The sequence below is a fragment of the Pipistrellus hanaki genome (genome assembly GCF_964339955.1).
Source record: "Pipistrellus hanaki genome assembly, chromosome: 3".
In the NCBI taxonomy this organism is placed as follows: Eukaryota; Metazoa; Chordata; class Mammalia; order Chiroptera; family Vespertilionidae; genus Pipistrellus; species Pipistrellus hanaki.
Window position 1 is genome coordinate 97,715,252 of NC_140505.1, and position 24,751 is coordinate 97,740,002.

The 24,751-nt window shown below is 37.5% G+C and overlaps 1 protein-coding gene across 9 annotated transcripts in view; it reads right to left on the reverse strand.

Moving 5' to 3' along the window:
* The window catches only part of FRY (FRY microtubule binding protein), a 476,275-nt gene that overhangs the window by 24,748 nt on the left and 426,776 nt on the right, over positions 1 to 24,751 (reverse strand). For 8 of the 9 annotated variants that reach the window (XM_084878512.1, XM_084878510.1, XM_084878505.1 and 5 more), the window contains 7 exons: positions 21,559 to 21,759; positions 20,834 to 20,995; positions 17,921 to 18,087; positions 16,594 to 16,783; positions 11,043 to 11,192; positions 3,653 to 3,751; positions 1,126 to 1,209 (listed from right to left, as the gene is read on the reverse strand). In XM_084878512.1, coding sequence (XP_084734638.1) covers positions 1,126 to 1,209; positions 3,653 to 3,751; positions 11,043 to 11,192; positions 16,594 to 16,783; positions 17,921 to 18,087; positions 20,834 to 20,995; positions 21,559 to 21,759 — 1,053 coding nt within the window. The remainder of the gene's footprint in view (positions 1 to 1,125; positions 1,210 to 3,652; positions 3,752 to 11,042; positions 11,193 to 16,593; positions 16,784 to 17,920; positions 18,088 to 20,833; positions 20,996 to 21,558; positions 21,760 to 24,751) is intronic. The other variant, XM_084878508.1, reaches the window with a different exon arrangement.

Genomic DNA, 24,751 nt, shown 5'->3' on the forward strand with positions numbered 1-24,751 from the left:
TATCACCTCACAACTGTCAGAATGGCTATCATCAATAAATCAACAACAAATATTGACAAGGATGTGGGGAGAAAAGTAATCCTCATGCATTGTTGGTGAGATTGTAAATTGGTGCAAGTACTATAGAAAACAGTATGGAGGTTCCTCAAAATATTAAAATTAGAACTACCATATGACTTAGCAATCCTACTTCTGGATGTTTGAAGAAATCCAAAACATTAATTTGAAAAGACATATGTATCACTATGTTCTTTGCAGCATATTTATAATAGTCAAGATATGGAAATAACCTATTTATCAATAGACAAGTGAATAAAGAAGTTGTGGAAAATACATACAATGGAATATTAGCCATTAAAAATGAAATCTTGACATTTGTGACATGGCTAGACTAAAAGGATTGAAATACTAAGTGAAATAAGTCAGACAGAGAGAGACAAATACCATATGGTTTCACCTATGTGTGGAATCTTAAAAAATGAAACATTAAATTGATACAGAGCACAAATTGATGGTTGCCAGATGGGCGGAACATTGGAGGCTGGGTGAAAAAGGTAAGAGGAGTAAGAAGTAGAATTGGCATTTACAGCATAGGGAATATGGTTGATAATATTATAATATCAATGTATGGTGTCAGGTGGATACTAGGTCTACTGGAGGGAATCATTTCAGAGTTGTCTAATCACCATGTTGTATACCTAAAAGTAATATATTATTGTATGTAATTGAAAATTTAAGAAAATTAAAAAATAGAATACTGAAATGTTAATAAAGACTCTTCACTGAAGGAACCAGGGGGTTTAATGACAAATTAATGAAATTGGTTTCACATTTTCAATAAAGAACATACTTATTAGGAAATGATTAGTATAGTTAGAAATGTCCAGAAGAAAGGTTATTTTTATTTTTCCAAAAATATCTCTCTCTCCACCCCCCTCCCACCAATCCCAAGAGCACACATTCATGCTTGGCCTGAATGCCATTCTGTTTTACTTTATTGGCTTCATGTGAATGTATGGATGATTCATTCCATCTCTTCCTCAAGTTCCATGATTCTTGGAAGGGTCAAAACCAACACACAACATCAGAGTACAGAAAAGAGAAAATCTAAAAGGCTTTTGTTACCTTTTCTTCTGAATCCCCTGGTTGACAGGTAATTACTCCATCTCTTGATCCTCTAGCAAATGTTGCCTTACAATTTGCAAGCCACTGTTGTCAGAAGGAGACACAGACATAGGTAAATTCAGTGATGACTTGAGAATGTGATATCATTGATTTTATCAGGAAAAATTGATTAATCTTCTAATCACAATAAAATAAAAATTTGCTGTAATGACTTTTTGAAAACAATTCTTTTTGGTTAATGATAAACTAATATTTGAAATTAAAATATCTGGTTAAGTGGGCTTAGCAATGTTCATTTAAAAATATAATTTCAACATTCTGATACATTACCTATAACATTCTACTGTAACAGGTAGTTATGAGCATTAAATGATTTAATTTAAGAGATTTAACATTTAGGTTGCATTGTGGGCCTATCACCTGTTGATTGAAATTGGATGATAGGCCCAATACTCACAGGCTGAGTAATTCTGGACAATGCAACCTGTCTCATGTCACATCTATCTCTCTGTCATGTTGAGGGTACTTCTGACAGGGCAGGTTTATTTCTATGTAAGAAAGGCTATTATAATAATGGCTTAGCTAGTTAGAGTCTGTCAATCTTAAGCATCTAAGAGTAACTAATCTAGATATGAAAATGAATGTTTATACAGAAATCAAAAGGCACTGAAGAACCAAAATATACACTGACATAGATAGATTGGTTTGTTCACTGATGAGAATGAAAGGATTAATTTTTTAACTAATGATTGAGAAACTGGAAAACAATAACAGGTAAAGAGCCACAGAAATAGATGACAGTGGGAACTGTTACAGTAGAATGTCAGAACTCTTGCTCTTGGACAGGAAAAGGACATCAATAACAATAGAAATAAACAAAAAACCAGTAACTTTATAATGAATGTCTTCTATGTATGAGACACTGTGCTGGGCAGTTTCTCCATATGTTATTTATATTTAAAGGCAATATTGTATTGTTTTTATAATACCATTCTCACTCCTAACAAGAGAGGATAATGATAGAAAGTCAGAGGGTAGTTATGAGCATTAAATTATTTAATTTAAGAGATTTAACTCTTAGGTTGCTGGACACAGAACAAATTTAGGAAATGATACCTTCTATGACTGTTTAAGACTATTATTATTATTTTAAAAATATATTTTATTGATTATCTACAGAGAGGAAGGTAGAGAAATAGAGAGTTAGAAACATTGATGAGAGAGAAACATTGATCAGCTGCCTCCTGCACACATCCTACTGGGGATGTGCCTGCAACCCAGGTACATGCCCTTGACCGGAATCAAACATGGGACATTTCAGTCCACAGGCCGACGGTCTAGCCATTGAGCCAAACTGGTCAGGGCAAGACTATTATATTCTTATAAAGATTCTATACATTAATTATTATTACTGTCTTATAGATGATTAATCTGAGATGAGGGAAGGTCAGCAATTTATCAAAAGCTCCTAACCCTCATGTGGCTGAGCAGTGATTGGAAGCCAAGTTCATCTGACTTCAAAATTCATGTTCATGCCTGGCATATCATAGGATGCTTCATAGATATTACACAATTATTTGTCAGAAATCAAAGGGTGAGCATGTATGGTTTTCAGATTACTTCTTCTCTATAATTTAACAAGCTAGATTTAAATTTATAATCTAGAAGAAAAGAGTGAAGAGCAAGAGAGAAGCCACGACAAGCTGCGGAGAAACAGGTCCTAAGAGTGGCCAAGAGGAGGAGAGCCATGAAATCCATCTCAACTAGTGTTGGGCAAGACTAACACTGGAAGGAAGCAATTAACAATTTAAAATCTTAGAGAAAAGTTATAACATTGATAAAGTGACATCTTAAGCAGATACCTACTTTCCCTAATTACTTGGTAGAGAAATCATGGGGCTAAAATTGAAAACTGAAACCTTGTAGATATCATCCTATATAATAAAGAGGTAGTATGCAAATTAATCACCACTCCAACACACATGATGGCCACCTCCATGTGGACACAGATGGCTGCTACAAGATGGCCAGCAGGGGAGGGCAGTTGTGGGCCATCAGGCCAGCAAGGGAGGGCAGTTGGGAGGGATCACACCAGCAGGGGAGATCAGTTAGGGGTGACTAGGCTGGCAGGTGAGGGCAGTTAGGGGTGAACAGGCCTGTAGGGGAAGACAATTAGGGGCAACCAGGCTGGCAGGGAGGTGAGCTTTTGGGAGCCAGCAGTCCTAGATTGTGAGAGGGATCCCAGATTGGAGAAGGTGCAGGCAGGGCTTAGGGATACACACATTCCCGTCACTCCCCACTCCCCCCACCCCCCTCCATGAAATTCATGCACCACGCCTCTAGTTTTATATAATCCACAATATTGAGAGTTTTACCACCACTGAATTGGAATTTTAATCCCTAGCAGAGGAATAGATGAAGTTGGTCTTCTCCCCAAAGTAGCTCCCGTAGGTTAATGCCAACCCCTCCCAGAAGCTCACTGTGGCTAGTTCATTGGGTTTTAATGGAATGTAAACACAACACTTACTGAGAGAGTGGCCTCTTTTCTGTTGTTGTAGGTGTCCAGATATTCTTGCAGTTCTAAAACACTGAACTTGAGCTTGTCCAGAAGTCCACAAGAAAGGAGCTAAAGACAGAAAAATAATTTGTATTAAAACACCTAGAGATATACCTGGACAAGTCATGACTATATAGATAGTGAAAGAGAGGCATATGGCCCAGCTGATCTACCTTAGTGGTTGAGTGTCAACCCATAAACCAAGAGGTCTCTGATTTGATACGTGGTCGGGGCACATGCCTGGGTTGTGGGTTTGATCCCCAGTAGGGGGTGTGCAGGAGGCAGCCGATTGATGTTTCTCTTTCATTGATGTTTCTATCTCTTTATCCCCCTCCCTTCCTTTCTCTCTAAAAGAATTCAATTAAAACACTTTTAAGAAAAAGAAAAGAGAAGTATATTTAGTAAGTTGTGCAATTTGTAATTTTGCTGCAATTGCAATTGAATATTATCTTACGAATTCAAATTCAATGTGGAAATATCCATTTTTCCCATATTAATATAGACAGAGAAATCTTAGCAAGTATTGCACAGAAGCCCACATTAAGATACACTGTACATTTTACACATGAACATTAGTATCTTCATCCAGTAATTTGCCAAGTAGCATGAATACAGAACTCTACTAGTAAATAGCCTTTCAAAGTGATTTTGTGTTTAATGTGTACTTTGAGTTATTAAGATGGGATGATTTTTTAGATTGTATGCCTTGCTGCAAGACAGTCAACCACCAATCAAATTCTTAGAAATATTGACTCCTCAGAGACTTTCATAATTAAAACACATCCTCATTGGTTCTAAACACCAGTAATTACCCAGCATACAAGATGGTCCTGTGATATGCATGGGGGTTGTACAAGAAGGTAATACCCCCCAACCCCAAAGACCTACCAGTCTTTCAGGGTTAGAGTTAACCACACTTTAAACTCATCCCTTGCTGCTTGGGCTGGATGAATGAATCCAGAGGGTAGTTAGCATCTTGTTGAGGATTGGATATAAGGAAAATAATGACATGCTGCCTCTGTAGACCCATCTGGCTGGGCAACCTAGCATTGTGGGGATAGGCTAGGTCAGCTCTGGAGGGATCACTCACCATATTCATAGCTGTCAAAGTCAGAGTCATTGGAGAAAGGTGGAACTATTATTTACTTATTTATTTATTGTGGCGTCATTGGTTGACATGATGACTCACCATATTCAGGATTCCTTTGGTTATTTGAGTTCTTTTGTGGTTTCATACAAATCTGATGATTTCTCATTTCATTTCTTTTAAAAATGACATAGGGATATAGATGTAAATAGCATTAAATATATATTTTGCTTTGGGTAATATGGCCATTTTAACTATGTTGACTCTTTCAATCCATGAACATGGGATATTTTTTCCATTTTGTTGTGTCTTTTTCAATCTCTTTTAATAATGCTTTGTAATATGGGTCTTTATGTTCTTTGTGAAGTTTATCTCTAATTATTTTATTCTTTTGGTTGCAATTGCAAAAGGTATTTTTTTCATCTCTTTTCATATTTTATTGTGGATGGCAATGGATTTTTGCACATTGACTTTGTATCCTGCAACTTAACTGCTTTTGTTTATTTTTCTAATAGTTTATTTTTGGTGGAGTCTTTCGGGCTTTCCATATATAGAATCATATCCACAAAAAGTGGCAGTTTGACTTCTTCCTTCCCTATTTGGATGCCTTTTCTTTCTTTTTCTTGCCTTATTGCTCTGGCTAGGACTTCCAGCACTGTGTTGAATAAGAGTGGTGAGAGTGGACCTCCTGGTTTTGTTCCTGATCTTAGAGGAAAAACTTCCAGTTTTCTACCATTGAGTATGATATTAGCTGTGGGTTTATCAAATATGGCTTTTATTATGTTGTGGTGCTTTCTTCTATTCTTATTTTATGGAGTGTTTTAATCATAAATAAATGTTTATTTTATCAAATGCTTTTTTCTGTATCTATTGATAAGACTATATGTTTTTTGTCCTTTCTTTTGTTAATGTGGTGTATTATGTTGATTGATTTGCATATGTTGAACCATCCTTGTGCTCCTGGAATAAACCCCACTTGATTGTGATGCTTATTTTTTAGATGTGCTTATTGTATTCAATTTGCTAGTATTTTGTTTAGGATTTTTGCATTATATTCACCAAAGATGTACGTCCATCTTTGAGAATGTTCCATGTGCACTAGAGAAGAATGTATACTCTGATGATGGGGATAAAGGTTCAGTAAATGTTAATTATGTTCCCTTGGTCCAGTGTTTCATTTAAGGCTAATATTTCTTTATTTATTCTCTGTTTTGCTGATCTGTCTGGAACTGTCTAGATCTCCAACTATGATTGTGTTATGATCTGTTCCTCCCTTTAGTTTTGTGAGTCGTGGTTTTATATATTTGGTGTTCCCTGGTTGGGTACATATAAGAAGTGTTATGTTTCTTGATGTAGTGTTCCCTTTATCATTATAAAGTGTTCACTTTTGTCTCTTGATATCTTTAATTATATTTTGTATGATATAACTATGGCTACATCTGCTTTTCTGAGGATGTTATTTGCTTAGAAAATTTCACCCTTTAACTGAATATGCCTTTGTCTTTGCAGCTTAGATGTGTCTTACATAGACAGCAGGTAGGTTGGGTTTTGTTTTTTGATCCACTTTGCTACCCTGTGCCTCTTTTTTATTTTAAAATATATTTTATTGATTTTTTACAGAGTGGAAGGGAAAGAGATAGAGAGTTAGAAACATGGATGAGAGAGAAACATCAATCACTGCCTCCTGCACACCCCCTACTGGGGATGTGCCTGCAATCAAGGTACATGCCCTTGACCGGAATCGAACCTGGGACCCTTGAGTCCGCAGGCTGACACTCTATCCCCCGAGCCAAACCAGTTTTGGTTCTGTGCCTCTTTATTGGTGAATTCAACCTTTTTACATTTAGAGTAATTATTGATGAAAATTTCCTATAGCCATTTTATATGTTGTTTTCTGCTAGTTCTGTGCCTCCATTGGTTTTCCTTTGTGTTTCTGTGTGTTGATTTTGTTTGGTGGTATTCTATACTTCTTTCCTTTGCTTTCTCTTTTTTTAAAGCTGTATGTCTTGGTTTGGGGATTTTGTGTGTGGCTATCATTAGTTTCACAAAAAATAAAGTTACATATATACTATAGTGTTTTCCCTTTTGAATGTATCTGATCTTTGGCAGTTCAGAACATAACCCCCTCTTCTTTCATGTTCTCGTTGTTGCAAATTATTCCTGTTTATGTTGCAGGTTTTTTGATGACCTTACTTGTAGTGTTATGTTTTTTTAAAATATATATTTTATTGATTCTTTACAGAGAGGAAGGGAGAGGAATAGAGAGTTAGAAACACTGATGAGAGAGAAACATCCATCAGCTGCCTCCTCCACACCCCCTACCGGGGATGTGCCCACAACAGAGGTACATGCCCTTGACCGGAATCAAACCCGGGACGCTTGAGTCCGCAGGCTGACGCTTTATCCACTGAGCCAAACTGGTCAGGGCTGTTCTGTGTTTTAAGTAGAATAATTCCCTTGAGTAATTCTGCAATGGAGGTGTTCTGGTGGTAAAATCCCTCAGCTTCTGTATGTTTGGGGGCACCTTATTTCTTCTTCATATTTAAGGGATAATTTTACTGTATATATTATTCATGGTTGTTCATTTCTCTCTTTTAGACATTTCAATATTTGGTTCCACTATCTTCTGTCTTGTAGAGTATCTGCTGAGAAGTGGGATGAAATTCTGATGGGTGTTCATTTGTAGGTCACTTCCTTTTTTGGATGCTTTGAGAATTTTTTCTCTGTCATTAATTTTTGATAGTTTTAATACAAATTGGAGAGGGCCTCTTTGGATTGAGGTATCTACGTGTTCTGTTTCCCTCTTGGACTTGAGGATTTAGTTCTTTCCATAGGTTTGGAAAGTTTCCATCCACCATTTGTTTGAATAGACTCTCTGTTCCTTGGTCCTCCTTTTTCTTCCTCCTCAGGAATGCCTATTATTCTCATATTGCTTTTTTCTGATAGAGTCAAATGGTCCTCTTAGAGCTCTTTTATTTTTCTCTATGCTCATGTCTCTTTCTTCTTCCCTCTTTGTCATTTCTTTTTTTTTTAAAAAATATATTTTATTGATTTTATACAGAGAGAAAGGGAGAGGGATAGAGAGTTAGAAACATCAATGAGAGAGAAACATCGACCAGCTGCCTCTTGCACACCCCCTACCGGGGATGTGCTGCAACCAAGGTACGTGCCCTTGACCAGAATCGAACCCGGGACCTTTCAGTCCGCAGGCCGACGCTCTACCACTGAGCCAAACCGGTTTCGGCCCTCTTTGTCATTTCATTTCTCGATATGTTTAATATCACTAATTCTTTCCTCCACTTGCTTGGCTCTGTTTTCTATGCTCAGTAGTTCACTCTTAATCTCCTTAATTGTATGCTTTAGTTCAGGATTTCTAATTGGTTCTTTTTTTTTAAGTTTCAATCCCCTCAGTACTCATTTTGTTCATTGATTTGTTTTCTTATATCTTGTTGAATATTTTCAGAACTGCAATTTTGAAATCTCAGTCATTTATATCACATATTTCCATGTGTTCTAGCTTGCTTTCTGGGGATTTTTTCTTTTCTTTCTGATTATTTTCATTACTGTAGTTGTTAATGGTATTTGCTATTCTCCTTTACCTCTGCATATATCTCTGTAATCATTTTCCAGTAAATTGTGCTTAATTGCAAGATATTTTTTTTTTTTCTTTTTTTTTTCTTTTTTTTTTTTTTTTACCTCTATGATGTCCCAGTCCTGACCCCCATGGCTTCCATAAGATAATACAGCAGTGCTGCTTGGGGATAGGTTTTACTTTGCCTTCACCATTATGGTGACCCCTGACCTCTGTGGGGGTCCCAACCCAAGCACTCCACCTGGAGATTAGTCACAGAGGGAAATAGTCCTTGTACTGAAATAGTTCTTGGTTTACAGAAAATATGCTCCTTGACCCAATTCCAAGGACAATGGGAGGCAAGTTTTGGTAATAAGAGTGGTGGCAGGGCTCTCTGGTTCTGTGTTTTTTTTTGTTTTGTTTTTTTGTTGTTTTTTTTTTGTCTGAAACAACTCTTCCCAGACTGACAGTGGAAAGACACATGGCAAACCCAATGATTTGTCAGGCATCTGCTGCCTCAGTCACTCTTTAATCCATTTATAGCTTGCCTTGCTGGACTTCCCGCTGTAGCTCTCTGTTCCTCCTAGCTGAAGTAAGTGCCTGCTCTCACTGGCTTCCTTCACTCTTCAGGATGAGCTGTGAGCTCCCAGCCCCAAGGCTGCATCTGTGGGCCATCAGAGATTTCTTCCCTTCTCGTTTCCCTGCTTATTCCCAGTTGTCCACTTTTAGATGTTTCAATGCACCGGTCTCTCAGGCATGCCTCTGTATTGAGCAGATAATTCTTTGTTGAATTATAGTTGGTTTACTTGTTGAAATTTCAGGGGGAATGGCCAAGGGGTTCTCTCATGCCACCATTCCTCTGACCTGGGGCTTTGTTTTCTTCTTTTCCTTTTTAAAATTTCTTTATTGATTAAGGTGTTACATATGTGTCTTTATACCCCTATAACTCCCATATCCCCTTCCCCCACTCACTCATGCCCTCACGCCCCTGTTGTCAGTGTTCATTGGTTAGGCTTATAAGCATGCATACAAGTCCTTTGGTTGATCTTTTCCCCTTACCCTCCCCCTCCCCTACCTTCCCTCTGAGGTTTGATGGTCTGATCAATGTTTCTCTGTCTCTGGATCTGTTTTTGTTCATCAGTTTATGTTGTTCATTATATTTCATAAATGAGCCAGATCATGTAATATTTATCTTTCTCTGACTGGCTTATTTCGCATAGCATAATGCTCTCCAGTTCTATCCATGCTGTTGCAAATTGTAAGAACTCCTTCTTTTTTTACTGCAGCATATTATTCCATTGTGTAGATGATGTACCACAGGTTTTTAATCCACTCATCTGCTGATGGGCACTTAGGCTATTTCCATATCTTAGTTATTATAAATTGTGCTGCTATGAACATAGGGGTGCATATATCCTTCTAATTGATATTTCTAGTTCCTTGGGATATATTCCTAGAAGTGGGATCACTGGGTCAAATGAGAGTTTCATTTTTAATTTTTTGAGGAAACTCCATACTGGCTACATCAGTCTGCATTCCCGCCAGCAGTGCATGAGGGTTCCTTTTTCTCTGCATCCTCTCCAGCACTTGTAGTTTGTTGATTTGTTGATGATAGCCAGTATGACAGGTGTGAGATGGTATTGCATTGTCATTTTGATTTGCATTTGATTAGTGACTTTGAGCATGTTTTCATGTCTCTTGGCCTTTTTTCTGTCTTCTTTTGAAAAGTATCTATTTAGGTCTGTTGCCCATTTTTTGATTGGGTAGTTTATCTTCCTTTTGTTAAGTTGTATAAGTTCCCTGTAAATGTTAGGGATTATACCTTTATCAATTATAACAATGCCAAATATGTTCTCCCATGCAGTGTGCCTTCTTGTTTTGTTGATGGTTTCTTTTGCTGTGAAAAAGCTTTTTATTTTAATGTAGTTCCATTTGTTTATTTTCTCTTTAATTTCCATTGCTTTAGGAGCAGTATCAGTGTAGAAATTGCTTTGGCATATGTCTGAGATTTTGCTGCCTGAGAATTCCTCTAGTATTTTTATGGTTTCCTGCCTTATGTTTAAGTCCTTTATCCATTTTGAGTTTATTTTTGTGTATGGTGTAAGTTGGTGGTCTAGTTTCATTTTTTTTCATGTATCTGTCCAATTTTCCCAGCACCATTTATTGAAGAGACTGTTTTGACTCCATTGTATGTTCATGTCTCCTTTGCCAAATATTAATTGAGCATAGTGGCTTGGGTCAATTTCTGGGTTCTCTTTTCTATTCTATTGATCTATATGTCTGATCTTGTGCCAGTACCAGGCTGTTTTGAGAACAATGGCTTTGTAATACAACTTAATATCTGGTATTGAGATCCCACCTACTTTGTTCTTCTTTCTCAAGATTGCTGAGCTATTCGCGTCTTTTTTATTCCAGATGAATTTTTGGAAAGTTCATTCTAGGTCTGTGAAATATGCTGTTGGTATCTTAATGGGAAAAGAGCTTTCTTTTGATTATCTGAAATTATTTGCCTTGATTTGGGCTGGCACTGCATCTTCATTACTGTGCCCACTCAAGCCTTTGGGATTCACACCATAACTGATTGCTGCTCAGAAACAATGAAAGTGTCACTCAGACAAACCACAACACAAACGAACCCCTTTGTCATTCACACCAGAATCTGGACAGTTCATTCGCCTCCAGAGAAGGACTGGGAAACTCACAGTCTCAGCATCCACGAAAAGTGTGGGGCACTCAGAACATGAAGTGAGCATCTGGGAGGAGCTGACAAACTTGGACCCGATCCCCCTGAGGTTGTCTCCAAGGTAACTGGCCGCATCACAGGTTAGAAAGCAGAACCTTTTTTGAATATTCTGAAAGGCAAAGTAGTTATTATTTGTAAAGGTTTAACTTATGGATTAGAATTTTTTTAAAAAATGATAAAAATGTCAAATAAGCCTAGGTAGAGTGAAAATTTGTGTGAAGTAAATAATGATCCAGTATGGACAAAGATTCTTCCTAAAATGTCACTTCCCAACATGTAGATGCTCATAGAGTCATTCCAATAAATGTGTTTTTCCTTTGTGCTGGTAGCCAGTGTTGATCAGCAGCTGAGTCCTCCTCACGTGTCTATCAGATCAGAGGACTTAGTCAGGGTGGGTGAGACAAGTTACAAACTGAAACTCCTTTCTGTTTTCCAGTGTCACATCTCCCTGAGACAAAGCTGACATAGTGCCATTAAAGCTTCTGGAGCAGGAAGAAGTAAATGCTACCTGGGACCTAGAGTAATATCTCCCCTGGGAGTGTGTTTGATTAAGTGCCTAACTCTGTTCTATAGCACTGTCTTCATGAACTTATTAGTCCTCACAACCAGGTGATGAAACTGAGGTTAAGAGAGGTGAAGTTGGGAAACGAAGATGGCGGCATAGGTATACACCTGTACATGCTGCCTCTCACAACCACACCAAAACTACAACTAAATACAAAATAACTATCACCCAGAACCATGGGAAAGCTGGCTGAGTAAAGTTCTACAACTAGAAAGAAAGAAAAAAGCTCATTGAGACTGGGTAGCAGGTGCAGAGGAAAAGCAGAGAGGTGCTCGCAGGAATCATTGTTTACTACGCCGGGACGTGGAAATGTGGAGATGCAGAGATGGCTGACTGGCAGCCATAGATATTTGCTACATCCTTGTGGGTCCCTGAGACCCTGCCCCACCAATTTACAAACCCACCCAAACTGTGCACAGCAGCTTTTGCATGAATGACCTGCCCTTTCGCAGCTTAACCTACAAATTGCAGCTGGGACAAAGAGCACCAAAACTTCCAAACCCCAAACAAAGAGGAGAAATCTGCAGATCTTGCTGTAGCTCCTGCTGGGTGGTCTCAGACAGTAGCTGACTTGCACATTCTTGGAGATCCAGGAGCCACTGTACCTAGTGGTCAGTGTGAGATGACACCAGATTTCAACTCCTCACATACATAAGGGACACACTCAAGAGGCAGACTCAATGAGCACCAAAGCACCATTGAAGCAAATTCTGCTCCATAAGGGTGTTCCCAGCACAGTAGTTCTTCCATTATAGACACAGTGGGTCCTCACAGCCAATTGGCCTGGAGGTCAATTCCTCCCAGTGTACCAACAGCAATCAAGGCTTAACTACAACAAGACTATGCACCCAGCCCACAAAGGGGTACACCAAGAGTGTCCACCTAAGGTAATTGGGGAGGTTGGCCCTATAGGACACCTACCACACAAAGCCACTCCATCAACACAGGGAAGCAGCCAAAATGCAGAGAAAAAGAAACATGTCATGAATGAAAGAAATAGAGGAAAGCAAACTCTTGGATATAAAGTTCAAAACCACAGTTATAAGGTTACTCAAGAATCTTCTAGAAACCACAGAGGAACTTAGTGAGACCTTCAAGGATCTTAATAAGAATAATAAAAAAAGGACCAGTCATAAATTAAGCATACACTGTCTGAAATAAAGAATAATACACAGAAATCCAATAGTAGACTAGAGGACCCCAAGAATCAAACCAAAGATTTGAAATATGAGGAAGCAAAAAACACCCAACTAGAAAAACAAAAACAAAAACAAAGAACCCAAAAATCTGAAGATAGTGTAAGGAGCCTCCAGGACAACTTCAAGCATACCAACATTTGAATTATAGGGGTGCCAGAAGAAGAGAGAGAGCAAAATATTGAAAACCTAATAGAATAAATAATGACAGAAAACTTTCCCCACCTGGTGAAAGAAATAGACTTACAGGTTCAGGAAGTGCAGAGAACCCCAAACAAAAGGAATCCAAAGAAGACCACACCAAGACATTCCCTTGCTTTTAAAAACAAATTATTTTTTCAATTACTTCCTCTATGCCCTCCATAATCCACTGAAATATAGGAAAAGGTGGTGTTCATATATACAGAAAAATGTTGGAAAGTAGTAAACAGACATGATGAAGACATGACAGGAGATTAATAGACTCCATTTCTGAAATGTATTTCAATTCTAGCACATTTTGATACTGTGATTGCCTTCAATCACATGGTATTTGGTAGTAGTTAAGAAAGTTCTTAAGACTATATATAATATTAAAACCAAAATAGGAAGTACACATTTTTATTATTATTGCAGATAAATTCCATGGGGATTCATCAATACAATGATGAAAAAGAAATCCAAACCTAATGTACCACCTGCAGGGGCCCGGTCCCATCTCCCAGCTCATGTAACAGCTTGTTGGTTTATTGACATTAAATCAGAAGTTGTATGTTTAAGATTTCCATTAAGTTACATTTCTGTACATTCTTCTTACATTTACTGAGCACATATTGTATGCTAGTGAAGATGCCAGCTACTGGGTCACCAAAGAAAGACACCATTACCTGCCCAGGGGATAGGAGAAGGGACATAAGGAGGCTTTACTCACTGACGTGACAAAGAATCAGGGATTTGCATGTAATTTGGAGGATAGTTAAGGTCAAGAGGAGACAACTTCTCTAAGTGAAGAGAAAAGTATTGCTCAGAACTACAATATAAAATTGAGCATGAATAGTCTAGTAACTATGATAAGATAAAGTTACTACAACAGCCAAACTTAGATATGCATTATTCACCATTATTTAAAAATCTAAATGAGAAATTACTTTGCTTCTGAACACTTAACAATGAAATTGACCTCAAATGGTAGCTTTCTGGTAGTTTGTTCTGAAATTTCAATCTGGTTTAATATTAGGGTATTTCTGGAATTTTTATCTTTAAGCAGCCAATTGTTTTCTGTCTTAAGCCTGGCAGCTCTTATAGTCCCCATTTAATCTCAGACACAATCTTAGTTTGTCTACTTAAACTTTTTATAGGTTCCACAGAAAGTAAATTGAAAAACTTGAGAGATAGCAGCACAAATAACACTCAGTGAGTAACCATTGTCTAAAATTTACCAAAAATGGGTCATATAAAGAGCCTCTGGGCTGAAAAACAGATTTTACTTTTATATGAACTAAATGACAACTTCTTGAATTTAAAATTATTTAAGGCAGATGATCCCAGTTTATTCATTTTTTACTTTTTATATAGTTCCTTATTTTTTTCCATTGCTCTTTCAGAAAGTGGTTAGAGGGCTCATCCCTGAGTGTAACCAAGTCATCGTCCCTGTCTCTGTATACTCTGCAGAACTCAACATCTAATAATGTTTAGTTGAGTTCTAACTCATGTCCCCACTTATCAATTATTCATGTCCATTCAAAGTTGGAATTGCATAGTTATTTTCCATTTTCCTTGTATTATCAGTGGCAGTTCTGTTTCATGCATTATTAAAAACAAAGTTAAGAAAAATGCTTTTCTGAAAATAATTCAAGAAAAGCATTTTCATTATAGGAAAATAGGAATTGAAATAAAGTAAAAAGAAGAAAATAAAAGATAACCATAATTTTATCATCCCAAATAAACTATAATGAAATGCTAATATATAATCATTATTTTCTAGGCATTAAAAGAGGATCAGTATTATATATATATATATATATATATATATATATATATATATGAAAACTGGTGAATATATATATATATATATATATATATATATATATTCACCAGTTTTCTTTTAAACTATATGGTAACCAGTTTCCATGTCAGTAAATCTTCAGCTATGACCTCATCTTCATGGCTGAGTCAATATCTGCTTTAAACACAGCACACAAGGCTAGTTAACTACAATGATGCTTGAAGACCTTTGAATTTCTTCCTAACAAGGCACCTTTTCTCTTCTTTGGTTGTCTCCACCTCTGCCAACATTTGATGAAATTTGGAGAGTAAATGTTCAGAGTAAGACAAATAAAATATTGCAAGTCAGAGATGGGCAGGCATAAAAATAAACTTTTAAGCACCAACCAGAAGTTGAGTTCTTGCCATCTCTGTAGTTGAGTCATTTTTAAATGTGTTTGAAGCTAACAAGTTGAATCTGAAGGTGCCCACATAAGAGATGCTTACATGTAGCTGTGTGTGTCTGTGTGTGCGAAATCCAGCCTTCCACCCTGCTGGCCACATCTGGTACTGCAACCCCCTGGTGGGAGGGACATTGGCTCTAATTTGTAAAAGGGTATTATATAGAATAGATGGACTATGGTTCACATAGTAGACTCAAGTGATGACCTTCCATCTCATCTAATATGCAAATTGACCATCACTCCAACACACAAGATGGCTGCCACAAGATGGCCAGCAGGGGAGGGCAGTTGGGAGGCACTAGGCCTACAAGGAAGGGCAGTTGGGGGTGATCAAGCCTGCAGAAGAGAGCAATTAGGGGTGACCAGGCTGGCAGAGGAGGGAAGTTGGGGGTGACTGGACCTGATGGAAAGGGCAGTTAGGGGCAAATGGGCTGGCAGGGGAGCAGTTAGGCATCTATCAGGCTAGTAGGGGAATGGTTAGGGGGTGATCAGGCTAACAGGCAGAAGCAGTTAGGGGCAATCAGGAAGGCAGGGAGGCAAGCAGTTGGGAGCCAGTAGTCCTGGATTGTGAGAGGGATGTCTGACTGCCTGTTTAGGCCTGCTCCTACCTGGATCAGGCCTAAATGGATAGTCGACCATCCCTTGAGGGGTCCCAGATTAGAGAGGGTGCAGGCTGGGCTAAGGGACACACCCCCATGCACGAAATTCATGCACTGGGCCTCTAGTCTATTTAGAATCAATAAAGGAAAATAAGCAATTGTTCACAGCAGCATGTTTAAGGAATTCTTGGGATAAAATACAAAGAAAGGAAAAACACAGATAAAGAAGAAAAAAGATGCAGGAGAGGTCTTAGAGAAAGCAGAAATGGGGGAGAGGCTTGGAGATTTTACTTTATGGTCCTGATATCATGGTAGTCTGGGATTCATGGCACCAATAAAGGCCAGAATATCAGAAGTGAGCAGGACATCATGGCAGCCTGTCATTTTTTTTTCTTTATTGATTAAGGTATTACATATGTGTCCTTATCCAAGATCTTTACAATACCAGCGTGAAAAGGTTGAGTAGATTAAGATTGAAAAGAAGAAAGGATGAAGTCGGGCGGGGGGGGGGAGGGAGAGAGAGGGGGAGAAGGGGGAGAGAGAGAGAGAGAGAGAGAGAGAGAGAGAGAGAGAGAGAGAGAGAGAGATATGTTAACCCAGAACTAAATAGCAATCACTTCTTAAATGAGAAGTTATCTGTTATCCCAAGCAATCACTTCTTAAATGAGAAGTTATCTGTTATCCCAAGAGAGCCCAACTGTTTTACTAGAGGTGAGCATGGTACCTTGAACAAGGAAGAGAACACGTGAAACGTGTACACAGCACAGGAGCCATCGGAGTCGCACATGAGCTGGTTGATGTGGCTGCGCCAGGCTTCTTCTGCATCATCACAGGCTGCAGGCTGAAACGCAGCAAGGATGGCCGAGAAGAAGGGTGAGGGCGGGGGAGAGTCTCTCCTGTCACCTTCTCCAAAGCTGGAAGAAATGACGACTGTGTCAAGAAGTGATGTCCTTCCTTACAGTGTGGTGTAAGTGCTACTCCTGAGTCAGCCTCATGAGGGGTCCTACTCTGTCCATTCCTCTGCTTGAGGCATGCTCTGGGAATTTTGCTTTCATCAAAGGTCTCTTAAGATTCCAGAAAATAGAATTTTCACTTCTAGAATTTCTGTGATTCTTCCAATTCTGATTCCTTTCTACAGACTTGGTTCCTCTTTTAGCCTTCAGCAATTCTCTCTGACGTGTCTAGATGGCCACTCTCAAGACACAGTAACATGCTTTTCTGTGCCCTTTCAGTTCTTGGCATTTTTCATTGTGAAAGATTAGAACAAAATTTTTGAATCTTTTTCCTTTTCCTTAACGAGGGCAAATGCATAAATACTCAGAAGAAAAGCAGAAAGAGGAAAGGAAAGAGGAACGCAGAGAGAAACAAAGAAAGGAGAGATTATGAACAAAGGTTAAAAGGCAGATCTTCCTCTGGTCATTGCTATAAGCTCTTTGGTGAGGAGATACTGCCCAATGTAACAGGGGCCCTTTGTCTAACCATATCAGAAGATTTTACTTATTTTAAATGTTCAGAGGAGTGATTTTAGAGTTCTGATTTTCTTCTCCTGAAGTAAGCCTGTAGCTTGTGATTTAGTCTAGATGCCACATTAGGGTTTATATCTCTATTCCTTTTTAAATTTTTTCCTCTTTGTATTCGCTGACTATATCTCACTCGTTTCAGAAATAAGAGGCTAGAAGCCACCCGCTTGAAAAAGCGTAGGTATTTAGCTTATAAAGAGCCTCTTGTTCTGGTGTTTCAACTCAAAATGGAAAGAACTCATTTCTGAGACTTGTCAATTTTGCTTATTTTCAAAGCTCACAAAGACCATGTCTCATTGGCTTTTTGTTACTATGTGGCTTTATAAGAACCTTTTTGGTTCCACATAGGCCCTACTGGAGATGGATGATTCCAAATCACTAGGAGCCCTCTAGATTATGTGTCAGTTTGGACTCCTTCATTAGGAGGTCCCTGCAGCGTGAGTATGACATTCAACTTGAGTCAGAGTAAGTGCATTCCCACAGGCCACCACGCATACTGGCACCACACACTTCTGCCAAGGGCTTCTTTACCTTGCCAGAGTGAACTGGTCCAGGGCTTGATTGCTTTTTTCTTCTGCCTCAGTCATATCCAGACTAAAGCTATCACTACATTCAAAAGTTGCTGGGAGTTCATTGATGGAAGTAGAAAGATCATCTTCATGTATGGTGGTCTCCTCCTCCTCCTGTACAGCTTCAGCCTGGAAAATGAAGAGAGAAAAGACCCCACAATATATAAGATATGTGGGAAAGTCTGTTCCACTGAAGGAAAAGAGGCTGAAATCCTGACAGGGACAGAAGTTGGGGGCATTTATTTTCTAGCTATAATGTCATCATTTTTATAAGCAGACTCAGGAACTATCTGAAGTACTATTCTTTTTTTTTACTTTTCATTCTTCACAATGGTTTTCAAAGAGGCTCTTGGGAGGTTACCACATTTGACTATGATTATGGAATATGGAGGCTAAATTGGAAAGACCACAGTTCCCCTGTTCTGACCTCCACATTTGATGAGGAAATTATTTCCCATGTGAGAAAGGCCTTGCCTAGTATCTCAGTAGATCTCAGTAGAGCTGGAGCTGGGGTTAGAAATACCATCAATGGATTTGGAATGCTTTCCATTGAACAACCCCAGCCTATCCAGATATAACTTTCCAACACAGAACTCCTCACCTGTGGAAATTAGAATTTAAAACTCTCAGTTACAGTATAGTAGATGTTCAAGAAATGTATCCAGTGTGCATGAATGCTCCATAGTGATCACACTGACAGACCTTTCCACACTGAAAACCCTCTGAGACCCACTGATGTATGAGGGGTTGTTTCCTCATTACTATACAATGTAGAATGAGCAGCAAAATGAAAGGGCTGCAGGACAGATAGTACTGGGATCAGGGAGGGGCAGGAGGAGTCATAACAAGTAAAATAAAATAAAAAAAAAGCTGTAGAACTGACTTTTCTTTATGAGAGTAAGGAAGACAACTGGGTTACAGACTAGAAGAGAAATTACACATACACGCTTCAGTGAATCATGTTTTCTTAAAACAAACACAAAATCAGGGCAAAATAGAAATGTCTATAAATTAGAACATTATCACAGACATCTTTCCACCAATTTAGTATTTTTAATGAGGATTAATAGGGAAATTAAAAGGAGTGTTTAAAGATGTGTTAGGGAATTAGCATGTCTCATGTCTTTAAAAGAATTGCTCATATATATTAGATTTTGGAGGCTTATCCATATCTGTTTCTTGCTGCTTTTTAAAACTGGAGTGGTGCCAATGAGACTGGCTATGGGTGACTGGTCTGGGTTATTAGTGTACATAAACTTAATCTATTAGGGGACACATGAGTTTTTATAAAAATATCTTTTATTTTCTCTTTGTAACATCATAGATATATAAAACATAGCAGAAACCAGATTATGTTAAACAAAGATAGCTTTTCAGAAATTAAACTCAATCTTTTCTTGATAGAATTAGATGATATCTGTGTGTCCATAAAAATATTAGATAATGCTTTTCATGAGCAATCTATATAACTTAGCATTAAAGATAGAAAAATGCCTATTCTAAGAATGAGAAATATCAAGTGCTAATAACTTCACACATATTTTGTGATGTACTTTCCATGAAATTTAATTTCTTAATTTTAGAATTCTGGAGTATTAATCTCAGATACATTTTCTTTCTGGCCCCCTGTTGGCTAAAAAATGGCTCTACTAACTCTAAGAATCCTTGATCATATAGTCCTTTTGCAATGGGGCAATCTTAGAAAAAACTTTTCTTTAAGCTTCAATATTTTTAGGTGATGCAATTTGGTTGGTTGTTCTTGGTTTAAAGTATGTAATATTTTCCTAGATCTCAGATCTATTTTTAGTGAGCCATAAAAGAATACAGAATATTTTCCCCCATTATAACTTTTTTTCCATTAGAAGTATTAGGAAGAATGTACTTTTATAATTTTTTTAATTTTTATTTTCAAACATTATTATGACCAATCTTAAGATAAAGACAACTTTCTCTTAACAAGAATAGGTTATCTTGGTATGTCTAATATGAGAAAACAAAATTCTAATCTGAAGAGTATATACAGAATGTCCCACAAATATATATATATATATATATATATATATATATATATATATATATATATACACTTTAACAGCTTATAGATCAATTTTTAAAATGAAATGTATTTTAAAAAACTGCCTTTATAATTATTCAAAGTGTGTGTACATTTTGGGGGGGATACCCTATATATGAATACAATGTGGGGATTAGTTTTATGGAGAGGATATTTTCTGGAAATTTTGATAAATAAGTTTTAAATTAAATATACATTGTTATGTTTTTCTTTTAAGCTGACCATTTAAATAAGAAAATGGTATTCATTACTTACTTTTCTCCTCAGAGAGCCTGGCTATGGCTGTTTGGGTGAAGCTGTTTTGTTCATAATACTGAAAATTCTGATAGTATGCCAAAAGGCGAGGCTTGAATCAATGTACAAATTGTGTAATTGGTTCCTACATAGTAAAAAATTTCCTCCAATACATGCACACACCCACACTTCAGCAGCACATTGTTTTATAAAAGTCATGACAAAAAAACAGAAGTTTCCCAATCACAGCGATCTCAGACATAGGTATACCAGTTTGTTCTGCCATTAATTAATCAGCTGTGTTCATGCTGAATGGAAAATGCAGACTGTTTCATTTTTAGAAGACCCATGAAATCTCTTACAACCAACAAGAAGTGGCTGCTCTAGTTAGGAGGATAAAACAACTTAAAACATAGGCTAAGGTGCACAAACTCAATTACATAAAAAAAGGAAGAAAGAAAAAGATGAAGGTAGATCCTCTACTTGCAACCCACTAAGAATTCTCAGAAAATTGGAAGGACTTTTCCTTTAAGAAAATTATAATCATAATTGCCAAAATCTCTTCACCTTGGAAACCTCAGAAATCTGAAGACTATTCATATCAGGCAAAGAAGAGTCAAAGCTAGCCATTCTAGTGCTAAAGGAATGAGAGTCCGCGGGGGGCACTTCACAGGCTGATGTGAATGATTCCACAGGGGTGACCTCCTCAGAAGGGGAGAGATTCATGATCTGTTGACAAAGCAAAGGAAAGAAAAACACAGTGTGATGTTTCCATAAAAACTCTAATTCTTCTTTACATAAGAGTATAGACCACTGTATGAGCAAGCTAGTTGTTGGTTGATGGGTCCTGTTTAATGTACATAGTTCACTGTTATTAGAACTTAAAAATGGGAGCTAGCAACCTGGTGTGATGGCAGAGCACTCTTAACACACAAGTACCCACATTTATAGATAACAACATCAAAATGTCTATCTGTCATAGTTCCTAAAACTTCAGATATTTGAAGAATTTTTAAAAGGTTTCAGAATAATCCAAGTTATTTGAGGAAAATCTAGGTCCTAAAAGATCTGATGGCATCCAGAGATTGTTAATAGTATAACAAATACCCCAGCATTTGCTTCCGTGTACAACTTACCGAGAAGAGGCCACTGAGATTCAGTTTGACACCATATGATGGTTCACGTTTTAGTTTAGCAGCTCTGGAAGTTTCTTTAACTGCAACTGGAAATTGCTACTGCTTTAGTTCCGAAAACAAGTCTGCCAGTGTCTATAGTGGGAGGGCTTTACTTACGAGGTCCGAGTGCTCTAGGATTTGGCTGGTGGCCAGGTCCTCCTCCTCAGAAGATTCATCAGAGTCCTCGTGGTTCATTTTGTTTAGGCTGGGAGAACTGCCTGAAAGCTGGTGCTCCTCCAGAAGCTGCATGTCACACTTGTCCAGACTGTCCAGAGATCGTCTGCGTACTCCCCAGTTAAAGTTGTCCATACTCTCACCCTGAAATCAGACCATAAGCTATTTTTTAATGCCTACATTTACTCACATCTTCATATATTCAATTAGTCATGACTTAGAAATAGTATTTGCATTATGAACTCTCAAGCCCTCACATCCTTTGCTACCAAACATTTGGTGACATGATGAGAAAAGTAGTAAAAGCATACTGTTTTCACTGTCATGTATATTGCATCATAGGTAGACTGATCACATACTTTTGTATGGTGTGGTGGGTAATGTTATGTTTTTTTAAAACTTGATTGGGGTACACTTCATAGATGATCTATTTCTAAAAATCTGTAATAAAGACACCATTAATAGTAAAATAACTTCAAAAGAGATGTGCCCCCAACCCTACTTTAGTACTGTTTTCAGAAGGAGCAAAAGTAGGAGCTATGCTTTTAGCATATTCCACATACTCCGGGTACCAAGGAGAAGAGCATTAGGCAAACATTTCAGCATTTTCACAGATAAAATGCAGTTAAGAAGATGGGAGAGCAGCTAGGAAATCTGTCCAGTCATGCATGATGCAGAGGCCACAGCAGCAGGGCTTAACTTTTGCTTCTGGATAGTTTAAAAAAACTGTCCCAACACAGAAAGTAGTTGTTTTCCTGGACCTGAAATGACTGACTGACTACTAAGCATTATTGATGGCCTGTACATTAAAAAAAGTTGTTTTTTTTTCATTTTCAGTTGACATTCAATATTATTTTGTATTAGTTTCAGGTGCACAGCATAGTGGTTAGACAATCATATGCTTTATTAAGTGATTCCCCAATATTTTCAGTACCCACCTGGCACCATACATAGTTATTACAATGTTATTGACTATATTCCTATGCTGTACTTTATATCCCTGTGCCTATTTTGTAACTGCCAATTTGAACTTCTTAATCCCTTTATCTTTTTCATTCGCCCACCTCTCATCTGGCAATCCTCAATTTGTTCTCATATCTGAGTCTGTTTGTTCATTTATTTTGTTTCTTAGATTCCACATCTAAATAAGATCATATGATATTTTTACTTTTTTATTCTTATTTTTTAAAAATATGCTTTTATTGAATTTTAAAGAGAGAGGAAAGGAGAAGGTGAGAGAGAGAAACATAAATGATGAGAGAATCATTGATTGGCTGCCTCCTGCACACCCCACTCTAGGGATTGAGCCTGCAATCCAGACATATGCCCTGACCGGGATTGAACCATAACTGCCTGGTTCATAGGCCAATGCTGAATCACTGAGCCATGCCAGCTGGGTGAAATCATATGGTATTTGATTTATTTTTCTGTCTGACTTATTTCACTTAGCATAATACCCCCTAGGTCCATCTATGGTGTTGCAAATGTAAGATTTCATTGTGTCTTTTTAGTAAAATTTCATTACATAAATGTACCACATTTTCTTTTTCTTTTCATGATTTATTGTTATATTAATTTTACTTTTGATTAGGTGATAAGAAGCCATGAACCCACCTCCCCAAATAAAAGCCATGTCATTGATAATGATCTTTATGTAACTGTATGGTTACTTTCACCCCATCCCATCCTCTGCACCCCTTCTTAACCAGGGACTTAACCTGGGACCAATGTTCATCATTCCATTGCTTGATTTTCTTTCATTTCTTAAATTTGTGTATTTTTACAAAGCATATATATATTTTTTCTATGCATATACATAATTCTCCTTCAAAAGAAAGTGAAATCACGCCAAATATAGTTTTTTTATGAATAAAAAGTATAACTTTAAAAAAAATATTTTTCTGTTTTATTTAGTTCTCTGTTACATACATGCTATTATTTAGGACTACTTAACAGTGGCAATTAGTAATATTTAACTTTAGTATGAATTAAATAATATATGTAAGAAAATATTTTTAAAAAGTATAATCTCTTAAACACATCTCTTTCTCATTAAAAAGTCTCTGGAAATATAAAATGTAATGCTTGCATAATATTCCATATTTCAGTTGGACCATAATTTATTTATAATTTCCCCTTCCAGTTGGGCATTTAAAAAATCATTATTGTTGAAAGTATTATATAGGTTCTCTCCCTCCTCCCCTTCCCCCTCCTTAACCTCTTCTAGCCTGTTCCCATTACCGCCCCCTTCCCCCAAGGCCCTCAACATCCCATTGTCTGTGTCCACAGGTTATGCATATATGCATACAAGATCATTGGTTGATCTCTTCCCACCCACCCTCCACTGCCTTCCCTCTGAGGTTCAACAGTCTGTTTATGCTTCCAAGACTCTGGGTCTATTATTATAATCAGTTTATTTGGTTCATTAGATTCCACATATGAATGAGAGACCATGTGATACTTTTCTTTCTCTGACTAGCTTATTTTGCTCGGCATAATATTCTCCAGGTCCATCCATGCTGTTGCAAATGGTAAGAGTTCTTTCTTTTTTTATTGACATGTAGTATTCCATTATATAAATGTACCATAGTTTTTTTTTTTTATTCACTCATCTACTGATTAGGCTGTTTCCAAGTATTAGCTATTGTAAATTGTGCTGCTATGAACACAGGATTGCATATATACTTTCTGATGAGTATTTCTGGTTTCTTAGGATATATTCATAGAAGTGGGATTACTGGGTCAAATGGGAGTTCCATTATTAATTTTTTTGAGGAAACTCTATACTGTTTTCCACAGTGGCCACCCAGTCTGCATTCCCACCAGCAGTGTCCTAGGGTTCCCTTTTCTCCACATCCTCACAGCACTTGTTGGTTTATTTGTTGATGACAGCCATTCTGACAGGTATTAGGTGATATATCATTGTTTTGATTTGCATTTCTTGGATGAGTAGTGAGTTTGAGCATTTTTTTCATATGTCACTTGGCTTTCTGTATGCCCACTTGTAGAAGTGTCAATTTAGGTCCTTTGCTCATTTTTTTATTGGATTGTTTTTCTTTCTTTTGTTAAGTTGTATGAGTTCCCTATGTATTTTGGAGATTAACCCCTTCAGATGTATCATTGACAAATATGTTCC